The 24,459-nt window shown below is 41.7% G+C and overlaps 1 protein-coding gene across 1 annotated transcript; it reads right to left on the reverse strand.

Moving 5' to 3' along the window:
• Positions 1-23,545: 23,545 nt before the first annotated feature.
• On the reverse strand, positions 23,546-24,259 carry LOC131480913 (probable C-mannosyltransferase DPY19L4). The gene has a single exon (XM_058667382.1). It carries the CDS (start codon positions 24,245-24,247, stop codon positions 23,600-23,602), a length of 648 nt encoding a protein of 215 aa, XP_058523365.1. The 5' UTR covers positions 24,248-24,259; the 3' UTR covers positions 23,546-23,599.
• Between the last annotated feature and the right edge of the window lie 200 nt (positions 24,260-24,459).

Consider the following 24,459-nt stretch of genomic DNA (forward strand, 5'->3'; position numbering starts at 1 on the left):
CTTACTCTTATCCTTGTCTTGAAGGACAGCCACCATGGGCTTCTCAGCCATGAAGAGGACCTATCCACCCTCACATTGCTCATAGCCTTGGTAAATATTGTCTCTGAGAGATACTGATCAGGAAATTCACCTGATATAATTTGGAACTTGCATGCTAGCTCCATAGTAGATGTATGTTTTTCTGAGCACACAGTCTGCCATAGTCCCTCTTTATTCAACATGGGCTATAACTTTCTGTAAGTTTCCAAGAGCCAGTCAAAAAGCATATTAAATCCTTTACCTGATCCAATTGCTAGGGTGTTAAATCCTGTATGGTATTAGTATCCCCTCTTCAATTTGTTTTTTTTTTTTTTAATAAAAAATAAAGGGGGGTGGCTACAACAAGAGAGAGAGGGAAAGAGAATGGGCTCCCATTCACTTTTTTTTTTTGTCTGAGCAGTTCTGATTTATTTGGGAAATTCAGTTTCTCATATAGGGTAATGAATAACCTTAGGCCAGGAATCCCAGGAGGAGAGAACTAGTAGCCAATTACTAGGAGCACGGCTGTGGGAGCCATCTCCCTCCAATAGGTCCGGGGCAGGTGAGCAAAATGGCCCTGGCCAATCAGACTTCCTTTGAAACGACTTGACCCCTGCCCTGGTTCTTGCCCAGGGTTCTGTCCTTGGCCGCCATCTTGCTCACCTCTTGTAACCCAGTGACCTTGATTGATGGTCACCATCTTGTTGACTTAGTGACCTCTTTGCCCCTGAGCCCCACATCTATCCCTTTCTTTGTTAAATGGGGTAGGGATCCATAGGCTGTGCCTGGCTTAGGTTGCCCTCCTCTGAGGGTTTTACCCTCAGGCACAGTCACCCAGGGTCCTGTGATGGCTGGATAGTCAATGACTGATTCATTTCTTAATGGCTGCAATAGCTAGAACTGGGCCAAGCAGAAGCCAGGAGACAAGAACAAGGAACTGCTGGGCACCCTAAGTGGGTAACCATCATCTGCCTCCTTTCCAGGTGTGTTGGCAGGGAGCTGAATCAAAAGTATTAACGGCTGTGACTCACAGCATCACCTACATAGAACATGGCACTGTAGGTGGAGTTCTTGCCCACTATGTTACCACACTGGTCCCAACGCATTTTTAATTATCTAGATTGTCCTCTGGCTCCTTCTCTCCATTCCAATTCTACTCCCAGACACCACTCCCTGGATGCATCTTACCCAGATACCACAGTAAATTAGCATAAAATCCCCCTCCTCATTTAGTACACAAGCTTTAGAGTTTTTAAACAACTTTATTGAAGTTCACTTGACATATAAACTATATACATTTAAACGTGGTGATAAAGATATTTAGAAATCTGAGAAACCATTACTAAACAAAGATGCCAAATATATCCCTCACCCAAAAGAGGGGTTTTCACAATTCATATTATTGAAAATGCTGTGTATGAATTTCAAAATGCTTTTCAACAAAATAAACATATCTCTTAATTCCTTTGTCCACAAGCATTTTGAAATATTAACTCTTCTTGCCTATTTATATAACATTTCCCTACCATTCTTCTTCAGTGCTCAGTCACTAATCTGCCTTCTCTTACTATGTTTGTGAATTCTCGCTTCACATAGACAGAAAAAGGTATATTAAATTTTTGTCTAGCCTCTTTATCTCCGCATGATTAAGATTTGTCTTTGTTGTTGCACGTACTCAGAGCAAATTCCCTTTTATTATTCAGTAAATATCTTTGCGGGTGCACAAATGCCTTTGTTTTATGCTGGATTACATTCCAATAAACCCACAGTAAATGGAGAATATCGTAAGCTGAAAAGGCTTGCTTCAGCAGCACAGTGCCCTCTGCATCACGGAGGATTCCTTGCAGAGAACGTAGCTGAAGGAGCTGCTGTCACAGCTGTTGCCCAACAGCGTCAGAAAGGATGGGACCACACAGTGCTGTTCAGGGAGTGATCCGCGCTCAGTATCCCAGCCAGGTACAGTAACTACTGCATGGGTGGCATTTTTGTACCGTCCTAACTTCCAAACTGGTCATTGGAAGCGTCCTACCTCGCAGACGGCCTGCCTACCACAATTCATGTGTAGAGACAAAGACTATATTTGTGCATAAACTATGTCATGGCTGTGGTAGCTTTTACTACTCGGACCGAAATGTATTAGGTATTTCACATCCAGATGAAATTTATAGACCAGCAAAGTTCTTTCTCCTATGAAAGCAGACCAAGGCAGTTTTGAAGGAATAAATAAAGGCAAACTGCTTTAAAACGGGCAGAGGAGACTAGGCATAAAGAGAATGGAACATATACTAGAACCTCTTAAGTGTACCGGTCCACTATGGCCTGGAGTAGGCACCGGCAAGGTGCTGCTGTGAAAGGAAGATATTTAAATTCCGATCCATGAGGGCCTCAGGTTCTTGCATTACAATTTCCCTTTATGATGCTTCCCTTCTAATTGTGTTGCATCGAGAAGGAGCAGAGACTGCTCTCAAAGGAACAGCTTTAAGGCTGCTTGGCTGGGGATACAAATGCCTGAGTCATGCAACATGTTAATATTATTTGAAGTCACATTTGTTTGCACAATTATGAAGTTATTATTCATTAGACTGCTCTAAAAATAGCCTGAAGGAAGATGGATTAATTCAGCTGTTAAGATGTTGCATAAGATGCCTTCATCCTGTCTGGATAGAAGGCTTTCCATCCTGGGACCGCAGTTTCAGCGACCTGCAAGAATAGAACAGAAGTGGGTCTACCCAATAAGTAGTTGGACTTGTCTGGACTATGGGATGTTGGACTCTATGCTTGGCAAATACTTGCAGGGAGGGAATTTCAACTGAACTTGAACTATGGTTATGCAGCGGGGTGGAGGAACCCACCATGGGGGGAGGGTGGGGGGGGAGAATCCCAGATTCTATGTAATTACAACACAATGTAATTAATGAATAAATTTAATAATAATAATAAAAAGAATAGCACAGAAGTTCCCTGTGCACATGCTCCCGATAGCCAATCAGACAGAAAGGGGCACTATCGCGTTTAGTTCCAGAACAATGTGAAGGGTTGCAGGTAGATCAAAACTGATGCAACCTCACAGTCACAAAAGCACCCTCAAAGCTTGGTGAGTCTTTGAGATTAATCATCATTTCAGAAAACAAAATGTCCCCCGTGCTAGCAATGTTTGGCATTATCAATAATGAATTGCAGTGAGTTGTCCAATGTAAGATGAAATTACTAATCCATCACTTTAGAGGAAAGTTTAAAAGATTCTTTTCTCTTTATAATCAGTAGTATTATAACAATACTGTCTTAAGAACAGGGCCTGGCAGGGTGGCCTTTTGGCTAAAGTCCTCACCTTGCATGCACCGGGATCCCATATGGACGCTGGTTCTAATCCCTGCTTCCCATCCAGCTCCCTGCTTGTGACCTGGGAAGGCAATCGAGGGTGGTCCAAAGCCTTGGGACCCTGCATTCTCAATGGGAGACCCAAAAGAAGCTCCTGACTCCTGGCTTTGGATTGGCATAGCACCGGCCGTTGCGGTCGCTTGGGGAGTGAATCATTGGACAGAAGATCTTCCTCTCTGTCTCTCCTCCTCTCTGTATATCTGACTTTACAAAAAAATAAATAAGTCATTAAAAAAAGAATAAGCAAACTTACGTTGCCAAAGGAAGCAGAAACAAAAATTATAATTATGTTGAACAAGTGATTATTCAAAATATTCTATTTGGACAATTCTGTTGCATTCATGAACTCTTTAAAATTCTTAATTCATTATTGTTATTTTTCTCATTCTGGTTAAACACTTACTTGCATAACCCAATATTAATGAATTTCCATTCTTTTCTTAAAATAGGACATAACATTCTATGAATTTCAATCTCAACTGGCATCCACTTTGTTAAGATAAAAATGACAAATGTTTAAGGGGACAAAATAAAACATTTTCGAAGTGTCTATGAAGTGTGCTTGCATGTCTGTATAAATTCTTGCTCTACTTTAGATCTCTAACGTTTTGACCAACAGTGGCCTAGAAAATGTGCCTCAATATCACAAGCTACTTGGTAACTGCAAGTGTGATTTGTAAAGTCTTTCCTTCACAGTAGAACTTGCAGATATTTGATTTGTTTTATTCATGTGAGAGTAAAGACTGACTTTTTGCCTGTTCCTCCCTCTGATCCCTTCTGTGTCAACAAATTTCCCAATAATCGTCTCATGGAGCCCAAGTGGATATACAGATACTCACAGCTTCTATCTAGTTATGAATTAGATTGTCTTTCTTAAGCTTTTGCAATGCAGAGAATTTGGAAATTTCCCTGATTTTATTTCATTTTATATAACCCAATGCTGTATAGGGAGAAAGGAAAAAATGTGGCATTATGAGTACAAAATAATTAGATCTAACACGAGTAGGAAGAAAGTGAATAAACTGGGATGGAACACAACAGCTGCTTGACTCCTGAACAGTGAAAGAACATGTCACGCGACATTTGTCACTTTGTCATAAGGATTACCTTCAGCTGAGGTCAATGGAGAACATGCAGAGACCATCGTGTGCTGCTTAATGACAGGTTTATTATGAAACATACATCACTTGTCAGTTTCATCATTGTGTGGACATCAAAGGGAAGCATACACTCACTGTGCTGGCTGCAACATCATTTAACAAGAAGATTATTATGTAGGATATGATTAAATAAAAACATCTTTCTGCCTCGCTTCCTTTTGCCTGCAAGCAAGACATTCATTTGTGGGATTGTCTGTCTTACTTTCACAGAGACAGATCGTTCAGCCTCCCAGTCACCGGTTCATATCCCATATGGTCACAACAGCCCAGACCGGGCTCCTGAAGGCAGGAGCAAGGAATTTCATTCCAGTTTTCCACAGGGGTGGTAGGGAACCAAGCCCTTGGGCCATCACTCGCTGCCTTCCCCAGAGCATCCGTGGGAAGCTGGGTAGAAAACAGAGGAGCTAGGATTTGAGCAGGTACTTCAAAATTGGATGCCAGCATCGCGAGCAGTGGTGTAACACAGATCTTCCATGCACTTTGACACAACTTTATATGGCAGATGACTCCAGAACATTCTGCACAGCAGATATTAATATTTATTATTTGACTCTCCTAGACTTTTCTTCCCCAAACTTGTGGCCCCAGAGACCTAAGACTGTGTTTAGTAGTCTTGTCATTCATGTAAAAATGCACTCATTGTTGAAGATGCTGCTTGAGGCCAAGTTCCAGATTCTTTTTCCCTAAGGTTATCAGGCTTCTTTTTCTTTGCAACAATGCCAACAGAGAAAATCATTATTTTTTTCATACCACATAATTAGGTTCTTCTACTCTTGTCTACCATTTCTAACTAATAAAACTAAATGTAGCATCTTACCAGTTCACTCATTATTCAATTAAATAAAGTTTCAGTATGGGTTGATTGTGCATTAGCCATGATTCTTCTGTTTAAAAGATATTCTTCAGAAAAAAAAAACCAATAGCCTCATATCCATGTCTTAAAAAAAAAAGAGAGAAGGGCCCGGCGGTGTGGCCTAGCGGCTAAAGTCCTCGCCTTGAAAGCCCCGGGATCCCATATGGGCGCCGGTTCTAATCCCATCCAGCTCCACTTTCCATCCAGCTCCCTGCTTGTGGCCTGGGAAAGCAGTCGAGGATGGCCCAAAGCTTTGGGACCCTGCACCCGCGTGGGAGACCCAGAAGAGGTCCCTGGTCCCGGCATCGGATTGGCGTGCACCGGCCCGTTGCGGCTCACTTGGGGAGTGAAACATCGGATGGAAGATCTTCCTCTCTGTCTCTCCTCCTCTCTGTATATCCAGCTTTCCAATAATAATAAAAATCTTTAAAAAAAAAAAAGGAGAGAGAAGTTTCCAACCCCTTCCTCCCCAAACTTTTTCTATGACAAAAATTCTCTCAATAATCACAGCGTATAATCCAAGCAGACATGTGTGCATTCTCTGTGTATTCTCTGGCCCTGATTACGGTCCACTCTTCACCAAGTCTCTGTTATTGGGTCTTCCTGTCTCTCCTTTGTATGGGAATCTTTGAATGCAATGTTAGTCATTGTTCTTACTTTGAGAGCGGAACTTCTGACATTTCAATCCAAGTTGGTAGTTGGCCTTACCAAAGAATAAAATTTCAATAAACTGAGTTTCAAAGACTTGACTTTACCCTTTTTTTAATGATTCATGTACTGGACAAAATCTTGGCTTCAAAACAGGAAGTAGCTCTGAGAGTTGAATGAGGTGGGTGAGGTGTGTAGTGTTAAAACATGGATGAAAACAGAAATAATGATGAAATAGTAGACTGGTTATTTCAAGTTTAAGTTCCTCATAGGTCTGGTGTAATGAGATTAACTACAAGGATAGCAAAAAATAAGTCATGGAAAAGTGGATTAAAATGCATTTTTAATGCAAATTTTTTCAAATAAATGTATTGTTCCTTTATCATGTATGATTCCATGAACTTTTTAAAATAAGATTTTTAATTTTTTTGTCATTTTTTCTTATTATTTTATGATACAGTTCCATAGGCTCTGGGATTTCTCTTCTTCCCCTCCTCACCTCCTCCCCCCACTGATTTCCCCTGTGTTATTACAATAGTATATTTATTCATACACAGTCATATGTCCATCATTGTGAGCATGGACAATGGCAGAGAGTCCAACTTCCTATTGTCAAGATATAGTAAACACTTTCATTGGGAGTCCATCTTTGTCTGGAAGTAGAGATGCACACTGCATTGTATCCTCACATCTGGATATGACAGTCTCCATTACACAGTTACTATACATTCCCTTAAATGAAAAACCACAATGCAAAATCAACAACAGGAAGCAAAATGGAACTTTACAATGCCATGAAGTTAAATAACATGCTATTGAATGACTAATGTGTTGCTGAAGGAATGAAAAAGAAAATCAAGAAGCTTCTTGAAGAAAATGATGCTACTGTATGATCTATGATTCAGTCAAGTATTTCTAACATATATTTGGAAGACAGAGTAAATATGATGAAGAATGAGAAAGAATGAGAGAGAGAGAGAGAAAGAGAGAGAGAGAGAGAGAGAGATTTTCCATCTGTTAACCAAATGACCGCAATGGTCAAGGTTGGGCCAGGTCAACATCAGGACCCAGAAAGTCTATACAGGTCTCCCACAGGTGCAGCAGGGATCCACACACCTGGACCATCTTCCTCTGCTTCTCCAGAGATGTTAGCGGGAATCTAGAGAGGAATCAGAGGAGCCAGGTAGTGAATCGCAGCACCGATGTGGGTATCCGCCATTGAATGAAAGCTGTTTAACCTGCTATATAATACAGGTCCTCCAGGAATTTTTTAAAGACCCCTTTTATGTACAAACTTAGTGTAACCCTGAAATTAGCGTATCTCTTAATTTCTTTTTTTTTGTTTTTTATGCCCACGTGTCTACTAAAGTTTTGGTTTGGTGACATGGAAAACTTTACCAGGAGTCAGCCTGTTTGGGGGACTACTGTCTTATCATTGCCAAGCTTCATAATGTTCTACTTATTTAAGCATAAGTAGCAGTAATTATCCAAATTTCGAGTACTTACAATTTCATAGTACTTGAGATAAGTATCAGGGCAGATTGTTGAAAACCTTGGGGACCTCTTTGAGATCCAGGAACGTGATTTGCATGGTTTGAGTGACAACCTGCTGCTTGGCTCAAGAGAGTTGAATTCTAAAGCAGATTCCGGAGAGAAAACAGCCAGAGAAGGGCAAAACGAAGAGCCTGAGTTAAAAGAAATGTGTGGAAACCTGTCTTTATTATCAGACTGGCATTGCCTCGTCCGATGCTCTCCAAAGACTAAGCAACTACAACCCAAAACTCTCCCCAAGATCCTTGTATGGAATAGTGTGCAGAATAGTCGAGATAACTGGGACAGCGTGGGGTGGGAGAGGATATTTTAACACACACACCCACCCCTACCGTAAAAGAATTCTAGCGCATGTCAGCTAGGGCTTTGTCTTTTTCTGGTCTATTACTGCTACTTTCCAGGGGATTCTATTGTTTTCCCCTCTGTCCCTTCCCAATTGCGCAACACATTGGTTAAGCCTTTGCTAAAGCCCCCTCATCCTCACCCTGCCACTACTTGAAAAGGTTCTAGCTCATTAAAAAATGTTACAGAGAAGTTTCTTTATGAAGCAACTACTCTAGAAATAGCCTTTAATACCTTGAGCCTTTGAGGCAAAAAGAAATGGTGAGATGTGCTTTCATGGTTGGTCGACTTCATATTTTTTTTTTTTTAAGTCAAAAGTGCCTAGAGCGTGAGAAGCTATTCTCACCTTTTATGCAAACCATTTTCTTCTCTGGGAAGTCCATAAAATTGGACTAGTTCTTGAAACGCCTGTTTAAATTGGAATCTTTCTGCTTTAAAGCCTGCAGTGTTCTGCAGGTGGAGTCGGCTTTCCTTTTAGTGGAGTTACAATTTCCTTTCTATCCTGTTTTGTTTTTCTTCTAAAGACTCTCGAGGAAATGTGGGGCCGCTGTCTGTGACTTTGAGAAATAGAGCATTGATTGGCGTGGTCCGTGAGAAGGTAGCAGTTAGAGAGAAGGGGACTGACAGGGTCCTGGAAGTCGTGCCAGAGAAGCCCAGGCAGTGAGAGGAGGATGTCGCTTACCATCAAACTACCTGTGCATATACTGTTGGCAACTACTTCTGTTTTCCGTTTCGGCAGAGAACTGGAAGGTGACATTTTTTCTTATTTGTGTATCATCAAATGCATGAAAATACTTGACTTTTTTTTTTAAAGATTTCTTTTATTTTTATTACAAAGTCAGATATACTGAGAGGAGGAGAGATAGAGAGGAAGTGGAGCTGCCGGGATTAGAACCAGCGGCCATATGGGATCAAGGCGAGGACCTTAGCCACTAGGCCAAGCTGCTGTGCCCGAAAATACTTGACTTTTTAAAGGAAAACAGAGATAAACTACTCTGTGACTGTTTCTGAAATGAGTTGTTTTGTTCCATTTCAAAGGTAATCTGTAGTACACAGAATTTTTTTTTTTTTTTTTTTTTTTTTTGCAAAATGAAAACATAAGAAAAGAAAATGTCCATCGTGGGAACAGCCTGTTTAATGCAATGAATCCATTCTAACATTTGCACACGACACTCCTGGAGCAGAGGGGGCGGGGTGCAGGTTCATATTGATATGAGAATAATGGCTGTGCTGTAACTAGGTGGAAACTTAGGGCTACATGAACTGGAATTCCGTGCAAACTCACAGTGTAATGGTATTCCTGCACCTGTGGATCAACATGCTCTCTTTTCCAGGACGCACCTGCTTTAATCCGGACCTAAAAGGGACATCGCTAACAATATGGATGTTAAACTCTGGGAAGGTAGCCTAAGATTCTCAGATGGCTTCCTGCCGGTAGAGGCACCAGCCCAATCTCAAAAGAAGCCAGTTCTCAAGGAAAACCATAATGGGTTTCTCTCGCACTCTCTTCCCCCAACCCGCCCCATCCTCTCCCTGCAGGCAATCCTCTGACCTACTTGAGGATTTTTCTTCTTGTAAGGCAACAAAACTCTTGCGCATGCGTATGTTCACTTTCTGACCTTTCAAATGTATTTTGTTAGCACTTGGAGCAGTTTTTCCGTGTCTGCATTGAGAAACCTTATCTTTGCGTGAGGCAAGAATCTGGAGATGGAAACACCTATGCCTGCGTCATAATGACCAGTTAAGTAGATAGAGATTAAAATCTTTTAGTAAAGAGTGATAACAAAAAAAACTTCTTTTACATTTCCTATCCCTCAAAGACATCTGTAGGAAATGTAACTATCCTAATATTTGATTGGTTTTAATTGATGGTTGCCATGTGAGCGAAGGAGGGCGGAGCCTGCCTCTAGCCCATCTCAGGCTACAACCTGGAAGGGACAGTGGGATTCTGGAGCGCCCCTCAGGCAACGGGGTCACTGCTGCACCAATGCCAGACAACAGTCAATAACCCCCACCAGCTAAGGGCTGAAGCGACGCCCTGTTCACCTTCCGCGTCTAGGAGGGTTTAAAACTCCCTCGCAATCTTCCTGGCTTTTTCTTTTCCTCAGTAGCTCCCTGCTTCACGTCTGTCTTTGCGCTACAGGGGAAGGGAAGATGGTGACCAAAATTTCCTGGAATAAAGACCATCTAAATTCTTTTTTACATGCGGCTGATGTGTTCCTTCCCTGGTGGTCCGCGAATCTAACACTAGTCATCTCTGCTTTTTTTAGATTTCCATCTAAACACAAAGCCTTCGAAGTTTTCTGTTCTTCCAACTGCCTTTTATTGTGCTTAATGTAATCCCTTCTGTTTGCAACTCGACGAAGCTAACTTCCGGTGCCTGTGTCTCCCTGAGACCACTACTGCAGAGACAGATTACAGTTGTCCTTAATCTCTGATAGCTGGCAACTGAGTTAGCCATTTGCCCATAGCCCGGTGCTGGCTCTGGGCACTAGCCAAGGGCCCAGGAGGTCCAAGTCACTGTCCTCAGGAGGCCTGCAGCTCTTGCTTACAATTGTTTGATATTTTCATGCACAAATGGCATACTGTTGGCTAATTGAGTGAATAAAGTCAGATCTGGAAGGACAAACATCACCTGCAAGCTTTCTTTTCCTAGGTGGGTCACTTGGTGAGCTCAGTTTATGACTATTCTCTTCTCCCAATTTTCATTGTCTTTTCTAGATATGAACCCCAGGTAGGTGACCTGTTTCTGACACATCTGAGCCTTTTCTTGGGGTCTGCACACTTGTTCTTTTTGGCCTATTGCATCCCAGGACGACATTACCGCTATGCACTGAGCTCAGAAACATTTTTCACAGTGAACCCTTCTAAGTACTGCAGCTTATGCAGGATATCACTAGCCAATTGATTAATGGAGGTCTTATTTACCATTAACTTGTGTTCTGGCACTTGGGGTCAAAGGTCACGAAGTGGTGGTAAGCATCATAGAGATATTTGTAGAAGTGACTGAGGGATTCTGCATCTTGCTGGATAACATCAGGTACCTTGGAGAGGTTAGTGGCTCTGTGATCTCCCACTTTGCAACCTTTCCGATACTACTCACTGAAACAACTGCAGGAAGGCTCGAACCTCTGCTCCATGTGGGTCCCAGGCAGGATGGGTTTCAGGAAGTGCCCACCAGGCCCAGTTCTCAGGGTCCAGAGGGTCTGCTGGTGCCTGATGCTCTAGCTAGTCGTTGCAGCTATGAAGACTAGCTGGTATCAGTTTGAATCCATGTGAGTTGCTGGTAATAATGCCAGCTGAGATGGTGGGTCTCCATGATTAAGGTCAAGAGGTGAAGCATAGCTTGGTGTTTTTCTGAGTATTGGCATGGGCGATGGCACCATTTGAAAAGAGCAGTAGTTGTGAAGGGCTGGTAGCCCAGGACCAGGGGACCAGCAACACAGGAACCATCTTCTTGCAGGAGGGTGGTCCTGCGTGCTCCTTGAGATTCAATAGCTCCTGTGGTCCTACCTTGGATTTCCTGGTCCCAGAAATCACTTACTCTCCCAGTAGAGTTACAGGCATTGGTTGGTGAGAAATGAGAGAGCCTTGTCCGTGGAGATGGAACTGGTTGGGACAAGTCTGGACCCAGTGGCCCTGGCACCTGGCAGAAGTTGGAGAGTTAGTGCTGAGTTGAGAAGAGTTTGGAAGGCTGAGAAAGTTGCCAGTTGGGAACTGGAATGGCATTGTATATGATAGGGAGGCCTTCGACTTTGGGGTCCGACACATCAGGGCCTCAGGCGGTAGTTTGGAAAGCAGCAGGGTGGCCATCAATGGTTCTGCTTGGCTATCTTGAGACTCGGTGTGGTAGTGAAGCCACCAGGGGGATTCAAGGTCAGTGAATACCAAAAGTCTGTGTATGTGAGCTGATCCAATCGTCTGTGGTTCCCAAATGTACTCAGGAAATAATCAAAAGGCCCAATGGCAGATAACCCCGAAGATTGGCCATTTCAATTCACAGAGAGTTTTCAGTTTCAGAGGCTTCATCTGGACTCTGCAATCTCATGAAAGTCCTGCCTTCAAGAGATCTAACATACCTGCAGGATGGACTTCGTCCTGGGTCAGGACTGCCTAACTCCATGGCTGATCTATGTCACAGGTCAACACCTATAGAGTCAGCCAAGACTGCTTGCGGTTGCTCACTTGGCTGGGCCTTCTGAGAGACCTCAGGCCTCCTGAGTGCAGGGCTGAGCATACAAAATTCTTTTTTAATTTTTTTTTTTTTATTATTGGGAAGTCAGAAATACAGAGAGAAGTAGAGACAGAGAAGATCTTCCATCCATTGATTCACTCCCCAAGAGGCTGCAACAGCTGGAGCTAAGCTGATCCAAAGCCAGGAGCCAGGACACTCCTCCAGGTCTCCCACGCTGGTACATGGTCCCAAGGCTTTGGGCCTTTCTCTACTGCTTTCCCAGACCACAAGCAGGTACCTAGAAGGGAAGCAGGGCTATTGCCATTAGAACTGGCGCCCATATGGGATCCTGCCCCATGCAAGTTGAAGACATTAGCCACTAGGTTACCATGCTGGACCCAAAACCTTTTCCTCGGTCCTATCTCTGACTGATGGACTGCAATCAGTCTGCAGTGAGAATACCTTGAAACCAGGTTAGTGCCAACCCAGATCCCATGGCTGGTGTCTTGGGATCACTTCACCCAGACTCACTTGAGGCACACCAGAGACTATAACATTCCTCGTTTAAATTCCTAACCTGGATACAAGTTTGGTCTTGAAACTTCTTCATAGGAGCCACCATTTTCTGGTGGCCTGGAGCCACTTCCTTTGGCTCAGTGAGAGGTGGTCAGTTCTGTGCTGTCCTATCTGACTGCAGTACCGGACAGACTCAGTTGTCCAGAAGGACAGCAGAAGGTTGGTTCCTGGCTGGTTAGACCTGGCTGCATCCTTGCTTCATGGTGTATGACCAGGCTTCCGAAGGAGACCACGGACACTGTCAGGCGAACACTTCCAGGCTCCGAACCCTGTGCTTTGGGCTCTGGACCCAGGTGGCAGATCACCTAGAGCCAACAGGGCCCATGATCTGTCTCTCTGGGGCCTTTAGAGACCTCCAGGGAGCCAAGAGCCATTTAGGAAAAAGGAAGGATGTTTATTTGTCTGAAGGGCATCAGTCTGGGTCACTCCGAAATGACTGAGCCTTTATGGTCTACTCTCACCTTCTTACAGGGTAAGGATGCTGAAACAAGCAGGAAGTACGGAAGCTAGTATTCTTGTACATCGGAGTCTCATTCCGTACCTGGTTTTAGTTGCTTTCCAGAACTTTCTAATCTCCTGGGACTTCTTTTCGGGCTTGTTCTCTACCTCTTCATCCTGCCCTTTGCTCCAGCTCTCAGTGAAATTTCCATGGAGAACACATCTTCTCCAGGCCCCAGAATGCTCCTTTTCAGGGTCACTCTGGACAAATGTGGCCTTTGGTAAAAGCTGCCGCTTCGGGGAGTTCACTTCTGTTACCTCTCAGCCTCTGCAAAAATGGGCTGGGAGAATAAACAGTTGCCGGTTGTAAGCAGTCAAAACTTTCACTAATACACAAACAGGTATTTCTGAATTTGTTCTTTGGGTATTCAAATTGAACACATTTCTAATCATTTAGCAGTATCATATTTGGAGAAAATATTGAAACTTTTTTTTCAGTGAGGCATGTGCACATTCTCATAGCTATTAATTTCCACTTACGAAATATTCACATTAGATACTGAAAAAAACATGTAGGACATCAATTTTAATTAAGAAACAGTAAGCTTGGGGCCTGGCAGCATGGCCTAGCGGCTAAAGTCCTTGCCTTGAAAGCCCCAGGATCCCATATGGGCGCCAGTTCTAATCCCGGCAGCTCCACTTCCCATCCAGCTCCCTGCTTGTGACCTGGGAAAGCAGTTGAGGACGGCCCAAAGCTTTGGGACCCTGCACCCATGTGGGAGACCCGGAAGAGGTTCCTGGTCCCGGCATCAGATTGGCGCGTACCGGCCCGTTGCGGCTCACTTGGGGAGTGAATCATCGGACGGAAGATCTTCCTCTCTATCTCTCCTTCTCCTCTGTATATCCGGCTTTCCAATAATAATAAAATCTTTTTTTTAAAAAAAAAAGAAACAGTAAGCTTGACAAATATTGCAACTTAATTTCTCTTTCTGTATATGATCCTACCTTAAAAAAAGAGTACTCTCTTTTTTAGAATTATAAGGATGATTTGAATGTTAAAAATTCAAATTTTGGGGACACGGGGTGGTAGCCTAATGGCTAAAGTCCTCAACTTGAATGTGCCAGGATTCCATATGGGCACCAGTTCTAATATCAGAAGCCCCGCTTTCCATCCAGCTCCCTGTTTGTGGCCTGGGAAAGCAGTTGAGGAAGGCCCAAAGCTTTGGGATCCTGCACTCACATGGGAGACCCAAAAGAAGCTCCTAATTCTTGGCTTCAGATAGGTTCAGCTCCAGCCACTGTGGTCACTTGGGGAGTAAATCATTGGACAGAACATCTTCCTCTCTGTCTCTCCTCCTCTCTGCATATCTGACTTTGCAATAAAAATTTTTTAAAAACTAAAAAAATAACAAAAATTCAAATTTTGTGGCATTACCTATAAAAATACACTATTAAAATTTATTGTCTGGTCAAGTTCAATGGCTTCTTAGGCAGACCCCCTCTGGTTTGAAGACAGAGACAGCATAGTATCATTCTGATCAATTAAAAGCTCCAACATACCATCAGCAAAAATTTACATCATTATGGAATTAATTGACATAGTAATGAGTAACCAATATGGTAAAAATGAATTCGAGTTCTTAACCACCTTCTGTGACCACCTCATTGACATTTCAATTTTATTTTATACACAACATATAACATTCATAACATAACATGTTATACATAACATCATATCATCTTAAATTAAGGCAAACATGTGGTATTTAACCTTTTGGGATTGGCTCATTTCCCTTAGCATTATGGTTTCCAGTTTGGCCCATTTGGCCACAAAGAACTGCATTTTATTTTTTTAATAGCTGAGTAGTATTCCATGGAGTAGATGAACCATAGCTTTCTTATCCAGTCCTTTGCTGATGGGCGTTTGGCTGCTTCCATGTTTTTGCAATTACTGATTGTGCTGCTATGAACATTGGAGTGCATGTTGGTTTCTCATAAAACAAGTGTTCTGGATATATTCCTAGGAGTGCTATTGCTGGATCATACGGTATGTTGATTTTGAGTTGTTTGAATGTTCTCCATACTGATTTCCATAGAGGCTGTACCAGCCTGTAGCCCCACCAGCAGTGGAGTAGGGTTCCCTTTTCCCCGCAACCTCGCCAACAAGTGTTGTTGGTGCTTTTATTCATGTGGGCCAGTCTTACTGGCGTTAGGTGGTACCTCATTGATGTTTTAATTTGGATTTCCCTTATTGCCAGGGAACTTGAGCATTTTTTCATATGTTTATTTGCTATTTGGGTTTGTTCCTTTGTGAAGTGTTTGCCCATTTCCCGTGCCCATTTCTTGAGTGGCTTGTTTGTTTTGACATTTTGGCTGTTTTGTAGCTCTTTGTATATTTTGGAGATTAGCCCTCTGTCACCTACATAGTGCGCGAAGATCTTCTCCCATTCTGTGGGTTGCTTTTTTACTTTGTTGATTGTTTCTCTAGCTGTACAGAAGCTTCTTAATTTGATAAGGTCCCATTTGTTTATTCTGGTCTTGATTGCTATTGCCTTTGGTGTCCTTTTTAGGAAGTTGGGACCTACCCCTAGATCTTCCAGAGTATTTGCAACATTTTCTTCCAAAAGTTTGAAGGTTTCTGGATGTAGGTTTAGATCTTTCATCCATTGCTGGACTCTATGTTTGGTATATGCTTGCAAAGAGGGAATTTCAACTGAACTTGAACTGTGGTTATGCAACAAGGTGGAGGAGTCCACCATGGGGGGAGGGTTTGGGAAGGGGTGGGGAGAATCCCAGTACCTATGAAACTATGTCACATAATACAATGTAATTAATAAAAAATAAATAAAATAAAATTTATTGTCTGGTTTGCCTATCTGTTTGCACTGTTGACTTATTATATTCAAGGGGAAACATTTCTGATCACGAGAAAAACTAAAATAATTTCTAAGCAATTCTCTAATGCACTATTTGGTAAATTTTTCTAAGTACCTGATGAGGTCAAGAAGGGTGAATATGGAACTCAAATTTTAAATGTGATTAATTCTTAATGTATATACAATCCAATTTCTTTCCTGACAAGCATAGATTTTTTATATGTTGAAATATTATATCTCTTTCTTCAATAAATTTTCATAATGAGCTATATTTAGGTAGCAGCCCATTGTATTTTGTGGTCTGGTAAAGATACTTCAAAATTAATTACTTGCTATCATTATGTACCAACGTGCATTTAGTATTGATCATGCCTACTTTTATAAACTTTGAGAGATCAGATTATCAGTTTATGAAAATGAGTGTTCCTATATTCAGTGTACCCACGGTATTTCAGAAAAATTGTCCTATTTTTATTAAAACATGGAACTGTAAAAATATGTTCGACATTGGTGAAATATATATACTTCTGATGTTGTATCATTTTATAATTTTAATTTTGCTTGTTATTACTCCAAGCTCACAAAATGTATGGGAAGATAATTGCTTCTACTCTTGACAAACTAATTTTTTGTACAGATCATGAACTACATCCTCTATTATCAATCCATCTTGTTCTCTGATCTTGCCTCTAACCTAGCCCCTTTCTGATATACCCTCATTATTTTCTAACCTCACATGGTAAAAGTCCATCTTTACCTCACTCCATAGGGTAGTGAATTGGCCACACAATCACATGCATTTTTTCAAGACTAGGAGTTTATTTTTATTGTAAATGGAAAGCAGTACAAACTATGTAAATAAAAGTTATGGAGAGAATGGTATAGACTTTAATCCCAAGGACATATATTTAGTCAGTGTACTCAACATAGAATGTTGGTTGAATAGACCTCAGGTTTGAGAGAAAAATCCTTCAAAATCCAATGAAATGAAATCATGCTTTAAAACTTCAAGAATGCTCTGATGACAAAATGATATCAAATGGAAACATAAGTGCAAAAATAGAAATTACTGCATAATCAAATGGATTATCTTAAATGAAGAAATAAAAATAAAATTTCACTGAAGAAGTTTCAATTGTAGACCTGTACTGCCAGATTAAAGATTTAGCTAACTGAAAATATGATGATAAATATCGTTCAATAAGGAACACAAAAAAATTTAAAGATTTGTTTATTTTTTTAGGAAAGACAGATTTAGAGAGAGAAAGAGAAACAGAGAGGAAGATCTTCTGTCTGTGGCTTCACTCCCCAAGTGGCCACAACAGCTGGAGCTGAGCTAATCTGAAGCCAGGAGCCAGGAGCGTCCTCCAGCTCTCCCACGTGGGTGCAGGGTCTCAGGGCTTGGGGCCGTCCTCCACTGCTTTCCCAGGCCACAAGCAGGGAGCTGGATCAAAGTGAGGATTTTAACAAAAGAGGCAATGTACTAGGCCCAAAGAAAGATTTTTTTTTTAATGATCAGAGACTTGTTTATTTGTTTTGAATAATTTACTGTTAAATTCGACATCTGCCAGAGTTCAGTTTGTGTTTTCTGGAGAAAAATGCAGTCATATACACCAACATATACAGAAGGAAGCTTTATTTGGAATATTATGCCTAGTAGTACATTAAGCCTGTGGTTATAAAGTAAATTTAAAACATGATTTTGCAAAAATTAAAGAAGAAAAGAATTAAAAATCTGTGCTCTTTATGTTAGTTGCATTTCTTTCAAAAAAGTTTTGATTAACTGATGGCAACAAGCTTTTGAAATTTGTTGAAAAGCAATAGCCTACACGTTCAGGAAGTCGAATCAGCTTTTGTGTTGAATAAACACAAAGAAACGATGAGGAAGAATTCTTGCAAGAGGAAAGCAATTGCTCACATGCAGGGGAATCTCTAGGACAATGGCTGATCTCAGAAAAGAAAAAAATGCCGTGCCGAAGGCCGTGGGATGACAGCCACGGTGCTCAACATGAACAGGTGGCTAGCTGTCAGACAAACCATTCTACCCAAAAAAACACAAACAAGAAACAATGAATGAGAGCGATGACTTTCATAGGGAAACAGGTCTTAGTCAATCTGCCTTATCAGAATTATAGGAGGGAGTTCCTCCAGCTGAAAACAAGTGAGCTCAGAGTGTAATTCAGATTTCACAAAGGACAGTTAGAGTAAAACTAAAGGCAGCTGAAGCATCAGGAAGGCATAAATGCATCCTTTGTCTACTTTCCTCTTGTAGTTGATTTCAACACGGGCGTGCTTTTGTCCTGGTGGCTGGCATCCTGGTCAGGACCGCTGCAGCCCTTGTCAGAATGCCTGCCTTTCAGTGCCAGCTGCCTTCAGGATTCCACCTTCTTGCTAAGGCACATCTGGGGATGCCACAGGTGTTTCCCCGCCAGCCTTCAGAGAGACCTGGCTTATGTTTCCCACTCTGGTGTCTGGCCTGCTCCAGGAAGTTGCAGGCATTTGGGGACTGCAATTCAGTTTCTTTCTATTGCTGTCTCCTTCAAATAGCTTGTACGTTTGCAAAGTAAGACATATATAACCTAATATGGACACACAAAGGTTGTATACTGTGCTTGGAAAATGACTGTTGTTTCTTTTAAAGTGATAACTATACCAGTCGGGCCCGGTGCATTGGTTTAGTATCTAAACCTCACCCAGAAGCACCTGGCTTCAGATTGGCTCAGCTCCAGCCGTTGTGGCCACTTGGGGAGTGAACCAGCGGACGAAAGATCTTTCTCTCTGTATCTCCTTCTCACTGCAAATATCTGCCTTTCCAATAAAAAAAATATATAAATATTTTAAAATGGCTGTACCAGTTTTATTATTGGGATAGCAATGATAGAAATGTAATGTGTATCGGAATACTATCACAAAAAGAAGAGAAGAAAACAGACTATACAGAAACACCATTCATAATTGGAAACTAATTCTGATAAGGCATCACTCAGCCGATAAACCTCAGAGCTACTACCCCAAGTAAAATAAGTCATAGAGTGAAAATCATTACCAAAAATGAAAATCTTTACTTGAAGATGTTTGCTTAACACAAAATAAAGTCAAACATAAACACAGGAACAGCGAATTCACAAGATACATAACAAAAAAACTGAACTGTCAGATGAAAATTCAGTTATTATAAGAACACGAACACTATTGGGCCCAGCATGGCAGCCTGGTGTCTAACGTCCTCTCCTTGCATGCTTCAGGATCTCACGTTCCCACTGGTTTGTATTCCGGCTGCTCCATTTCCCATCCAGCTCCCTGCTTGTGGCCTGGGAAAGCAGTAGAGGACGGCCCAAAGCCTTGGGACATTGCACCCTTGTGGGAGACTCGGAAGATGCTCCTTGCTCCTGGTTTTGGATTAATTCAGTTCTGACCATGGTGGTGGCTTGGGGAGTGAATCGTTGGATGGAAGATCCTCCTCTCTGTCTATCCTCCTCTCTGTAAATTTGACTTTCAAATAAAAATATATAATGAAGTTTAAATGAATGATAAAACATGCTAGACCAGATTAAAAATAAGTAAGACTAAACTGTATATCATATTTGACATTCAAATGTGCCAGTAGATTGAAAATGAAAGAAATCTGATTGTTACTACATCAGTGCTTTGTGCTACCCTTAGTATCAAAGCTAATTGATTTTCACACTCTTGGGTAGGCATATGGCCAATGTTTCAGAAACATTGAGGCCAAAGACCTGTGATTCCTATTCTGCAGCAACTTGTTTTCTATAGAATTCACCAATAGGCTAAGGATCACACTATACAGTGAAAGTGAAATAATGCCCAGGATTTTAAGGAAGGATTCAAGTGAGGGGACATTGGAAACATCAGGAAGGGATTCTAAAGGAGGTGACAGCTGAAGGATGAGCAGTATTAAGAAACGTACCTGGTGTAGGGCTTCAAGGAGGGGCCGAGGCAAGAACTTTTGGAGTGTGTAACCCTTGAACCAGTTAGTAGCCCCAGGGATGTTGTGACAGAAAGCTCATCCCGCCTGTATTTGCCCTTCAGAAATATCAATCAATGGGAAAATACAGCAAAGATGAATCTGGTTACCCTTCCTTTCATGAACACAGTTGTAGGAACAGGGTTGAACGGCCAGCCTGTCATTTATCGTTCTTTCTTATTTCCCTCTGAGAATGCCACTTCTGTCCGTTTTTTATATCTTTGTAGGGAGATTGCTGCTACCCAGGTGGGCTCCTGCATAATTGAGGAATGAAAAATTGGCAATGTACTGTAATATTTTCATTTTGAACTATCTATTTTTTAAGAACCAGCACGGTCTAAAATATGTATTAATGCATATTAATACATTAGTTTTAATGTATTAGTTTTAATTACAATTACTAATGTATTAATATTAATTTTGTATAGTTAAAGACTACCTGACATAAAAGATGACCCAGTTCTCTGAAAAGAAAACCAGTTTCTCCCCACTGCAAAGCAACGTTCTGTCACATGCCTTTAAACATAAAAAGTTTTATGACAGAAATTACCGTCCATGTTGTGCAGAAACACTGACCTATGCACCTCATTTTCAGAACTTTTGTCATTGGCAGAAATGGATTCCATTCCGTTTTTTGCCCTAGAAATATGCTGTTTGCAAAGTAAGACATTCATCGGTTAGTGCCTTATTTTTATACTCATTAAAGATCAATATTAATCCTGCTAGTAATGAGTCAAGTTATTGGTAAAAAAGTGAATCCTTCGTCTTAAACTAACTAGTCTTCCCCTATGGTTACCAGGTCAGTCAGAGGGCACATTATATACAGAGCTGTTAACATTTACAACTTTTATTTACTGGTTAGGATGGCAACCACACAGTACGATGCTGGTAGACCCCTGTGCTGGGCCCCTAAAGCAAAGGGTTTTTAAACATTTAAACTCCTTCCTGTTCGATCCAGGCCTCCAGGATGTGTGACCTCACCCTGGTTATGCCATTTGTTCATTATCAGCCTAGACTGGTTGAGGCAGGAAAGGGGAATATAACAAACCATGTGCAGAACCTAATGGCTACAGTTAAGCCAGGAGTCACAATTACCGGCAGGAGTGATTGTCAATCTTTTGAGCTGTTAATGACCTGTTCCCCCTTGACCCCTGTGTGCCAGGCAGTTCTCAGAAGCTAAACGAGGCTGGAGTCGCTGAGAGTAATAAGAAAAAGTTATTCTTGTTTTGCTGTAGTGGGGTGACTTGAGTTCATTTTTCTATCATCACACTACTTGGAGTGCCAAAAAGCCATGAGAGGGAATGCACCTGCTAGGTCAAAGGATTGAGGAAGGCACAATTCCGGCTGTGCACGGAGCAGGAAACTTCCTCTCGGCAAACACAGACTCTTCTGTTTAGCACCTGCTTCCTTCTAATGCTCCATGACGGCTCGTGCAAACTAACAAACGCAGGTGATATCATCAAATAATATCCTTCAAGATGAAATGGTGTATTGGAGCTGAAAGAGCTCACAAAGACATATATGATTATGCAGCTGGATTGCAGCTTCCGCATTTCAAAATAGAGATTATTGCAGAGGGCATATGAAAAGCTCTACTAATTGATAGGTCCACATGTTCACTGCTCTCCCATGTTTGCGTTGAAGAATGTATGTGGATACTCTGACTTGTCAAAGAATCATGTGTTTTATGTGCTTTGAAGGGTAAACTAAGGGAAAGAATTAGTACCTGCTAATGAGGCTGAGGAGTAACTCAAGTGCAGGTTCAAAGACAAACTCCACTCCACATAAACTCTGATGAGTGCTGGGTCAAGAGAAATGTGAAACACTGACCCCAAGTCATCTTCAGAAGTGTCATCTTGTACCACTCCCCCCCCCCCCCCCCCGTCGTCTAATAGGCGACCACACTGACTTAACTCCAATAGGCTGGTTTTAACAAGCTGCTTTCCCTCCAAACAGGAATCTCTCCTGTAGCCCTCAAATCAGCATGAGTTTACTGGTAAGTTGAAAATGTAGCAGAAAGGTAAGTTGCTCTTGATGTAAGGAAATTTTGAAACTCATATAGCTGAGAAGCCTTCCAAAATTTGTTTAAAATTGCACAGTAGAAAGAAACCATGTATGAATTTCAAAACATTTTTGCACCAATATCAAAATTATATTTTATTTTATTTATTTATTTATTTTAAAGATTTATTTTTATTACAAAGTCAGATATACAGAGAGGAGGAGAGACAGAGAGGAAGATCTTCCATCCGATGATTCACTCCCTAAGTGAGCCGCAACGGCTGGTGCGCGCTGATCCGATGCCGGGAACCAGGAACTTCTTCTAGGTCTCCCACGTGGGTGCAGGGTCCCAATGCATTGGGCCGTCCTTGACTACTTTCCCAGGTCACAAGCAGGGAGCTGGATGGGAAGTGGAGCTGCCGGGATTAGAACTGGTGCCCAAATGGGATCCCGGCGCTTTCAAGGCAAGGACTTTAGCCTCTAGGCCACGCTGCCGGGCCCCAAAATCATATTTTAACTCTGCTATTCCCTGTACACTTTGAGTTTGTTTTTTTTTTTTTTTTTATAACTCAGTTGAAGGAAAACTTTCATTGATATTAGGGTCCAACAGCCCAGGGTTGGTATATAAAACACCTGTTGCTAAGAAATCTCTTAATTCAGAAAGCTACATAAGGATTATTGAAAAAGTTCATCAAAGTATGTATTATGAAACAATGTCTCAAAGATTGTAAACATGTTTGGTACTCCCTAAAAATCTTTGAAATATCTTCCTGATGTGTTGGGTTTTATATCTTTAGGTTTTTCTTTAAAGTTTCTGTCTATCACTGTGTTAGTCACAGCACTGCAGCTGTCAGGACTGACCCAGGAAGAAGCCAGGAACACCATCTGGGTCTTCCCCATAGGTGGCATGGGCCCGAGGACTTGGGGCAACTTCTACTACTTTCCAGGTGAGACTAGGGTATTGGGATATAATTTTAAGTAGGGATAGAATCAGTTAGGAATAAGCAATGAGTTAGTGCTGAAAGAAGTAATAGACAAGTCGAGATTAGCGTCATTAAAAGCATGAGAATGCTAAGTGACATCAGAATAATGCTGGTTGATCAACTCTTACCCTAACTGCTGATTTTAGCTTCAGTAATAATTGCTTAGCTTGGAGTACAAAGAACAGGACTAATGACATGACAAACACTGGGAAAGAAAGTGGGCCTAAGTTTCATTTCCCCAAAGTCACCGCCTCCAGGGAGCAAAAGCCAATGGGAAAAGTTTTAGTAAGCTCTTAGAGTCGGGTGCGGGAAACCGGCCAATCATCGTTGTCCCGCATGCTTTTGTGATATCTGATCTGTACTGCTGTGTGCATGGTGTATGTGACTAGAGGGGCTAAAAACTGCCAGAAAGAGATGGGCAGGCTCCTTGTCAAGACCCCACTGTGTCGGAGGAGACTTGAACCCTAGCTCGAGCTAGTAATTCAGTTTCTTTGCTTTTGCATTGTCCAGGGTGGAACTTGTTTTTTTTTTTTTTTTTTTTTTTTTTTTTTTTGACAGAAGAAAATCACTTTATTTCACGTGGCACAAGTCTTCAAAGTGAAGGCCCTGTTATTTTTCAAGACTGGAAGGATATCACAGTGTTGATTTTATACACAAAGTAGGATCTGTTCCAGTACACTCTAGTGAAATAATTCACATATGGAGAATAGTTAATTTTTACCTCGTGACAAAATCGTCCATATTTCGAATAGGTTAGCTTGTCACCTTCTTCACAAACCACATGGCCATTTGCAACATCCAGCAAGTCTTTAACCCTACAGCCTCTTGTGGTTCCCACCTCATTGCAGATGGCATCCTCTACAATGAGGTAATTAGCCTGGTAGGATGTCAGTATTTTATAAACATCCTCAGCAGACCGCTTTGAATAGATTTGATAGATATTTTCATTTCTCTTGAGAAGATCATCGTCGTTGTAGAGAGGCAAGCTTGTCACCATCCATCCAGTGCATAATTTAATTGCACCCATCAGCTGTGGACTCCCTGCAAACACAGCAGTCAGTGGAGCTTGCCTTTTTATCCAGGTCATGAGTTCCACTGTATCTGGGTCATAGAACTCCTGCAGTTCTGTTAATTCTGTCATTAGTCTTGGGAAGAACTCTTTCCATAAACTGAGACCTATTATAGTGGGCACAGCCATGCTCAGAATAAGCGCCAATAATATTGGGTGTACAGTCCTTAGTCGTAGCCACTTGAAAAGTGTCATCCAAAGCTCAGGAGAGCAATTTAGACCTAACAGGTGCATCCTACTCTAACTGGTGCTTATATGGGATGTTGGAGTTGGCAGACGCTAGTTTAATCCACTGAGCCCCAACACAGGCCCTGACCTAGGAATAGCTTTGCCTCTGTGGATTCAACCAAGCAGAGACCAAAAGCACTTGGACACAACTGGCATTCCATGCAAATCATTTCCAGACA

Source organism: Ochotona princeps, chromosome 8, assembly GCF_030435755.1.
Source record: "Ochotona princeps isolate mOchPri1 chromosome 8, mOchPri1.hap1, whole genome shotgun sequence".
Classification (NCBI taxonomy): Eukaryota; Metazoa; Chordata; class Mammalia; order Lagomorpha; family Ochotonidae; genus Ochotona; species Ochotona princeps.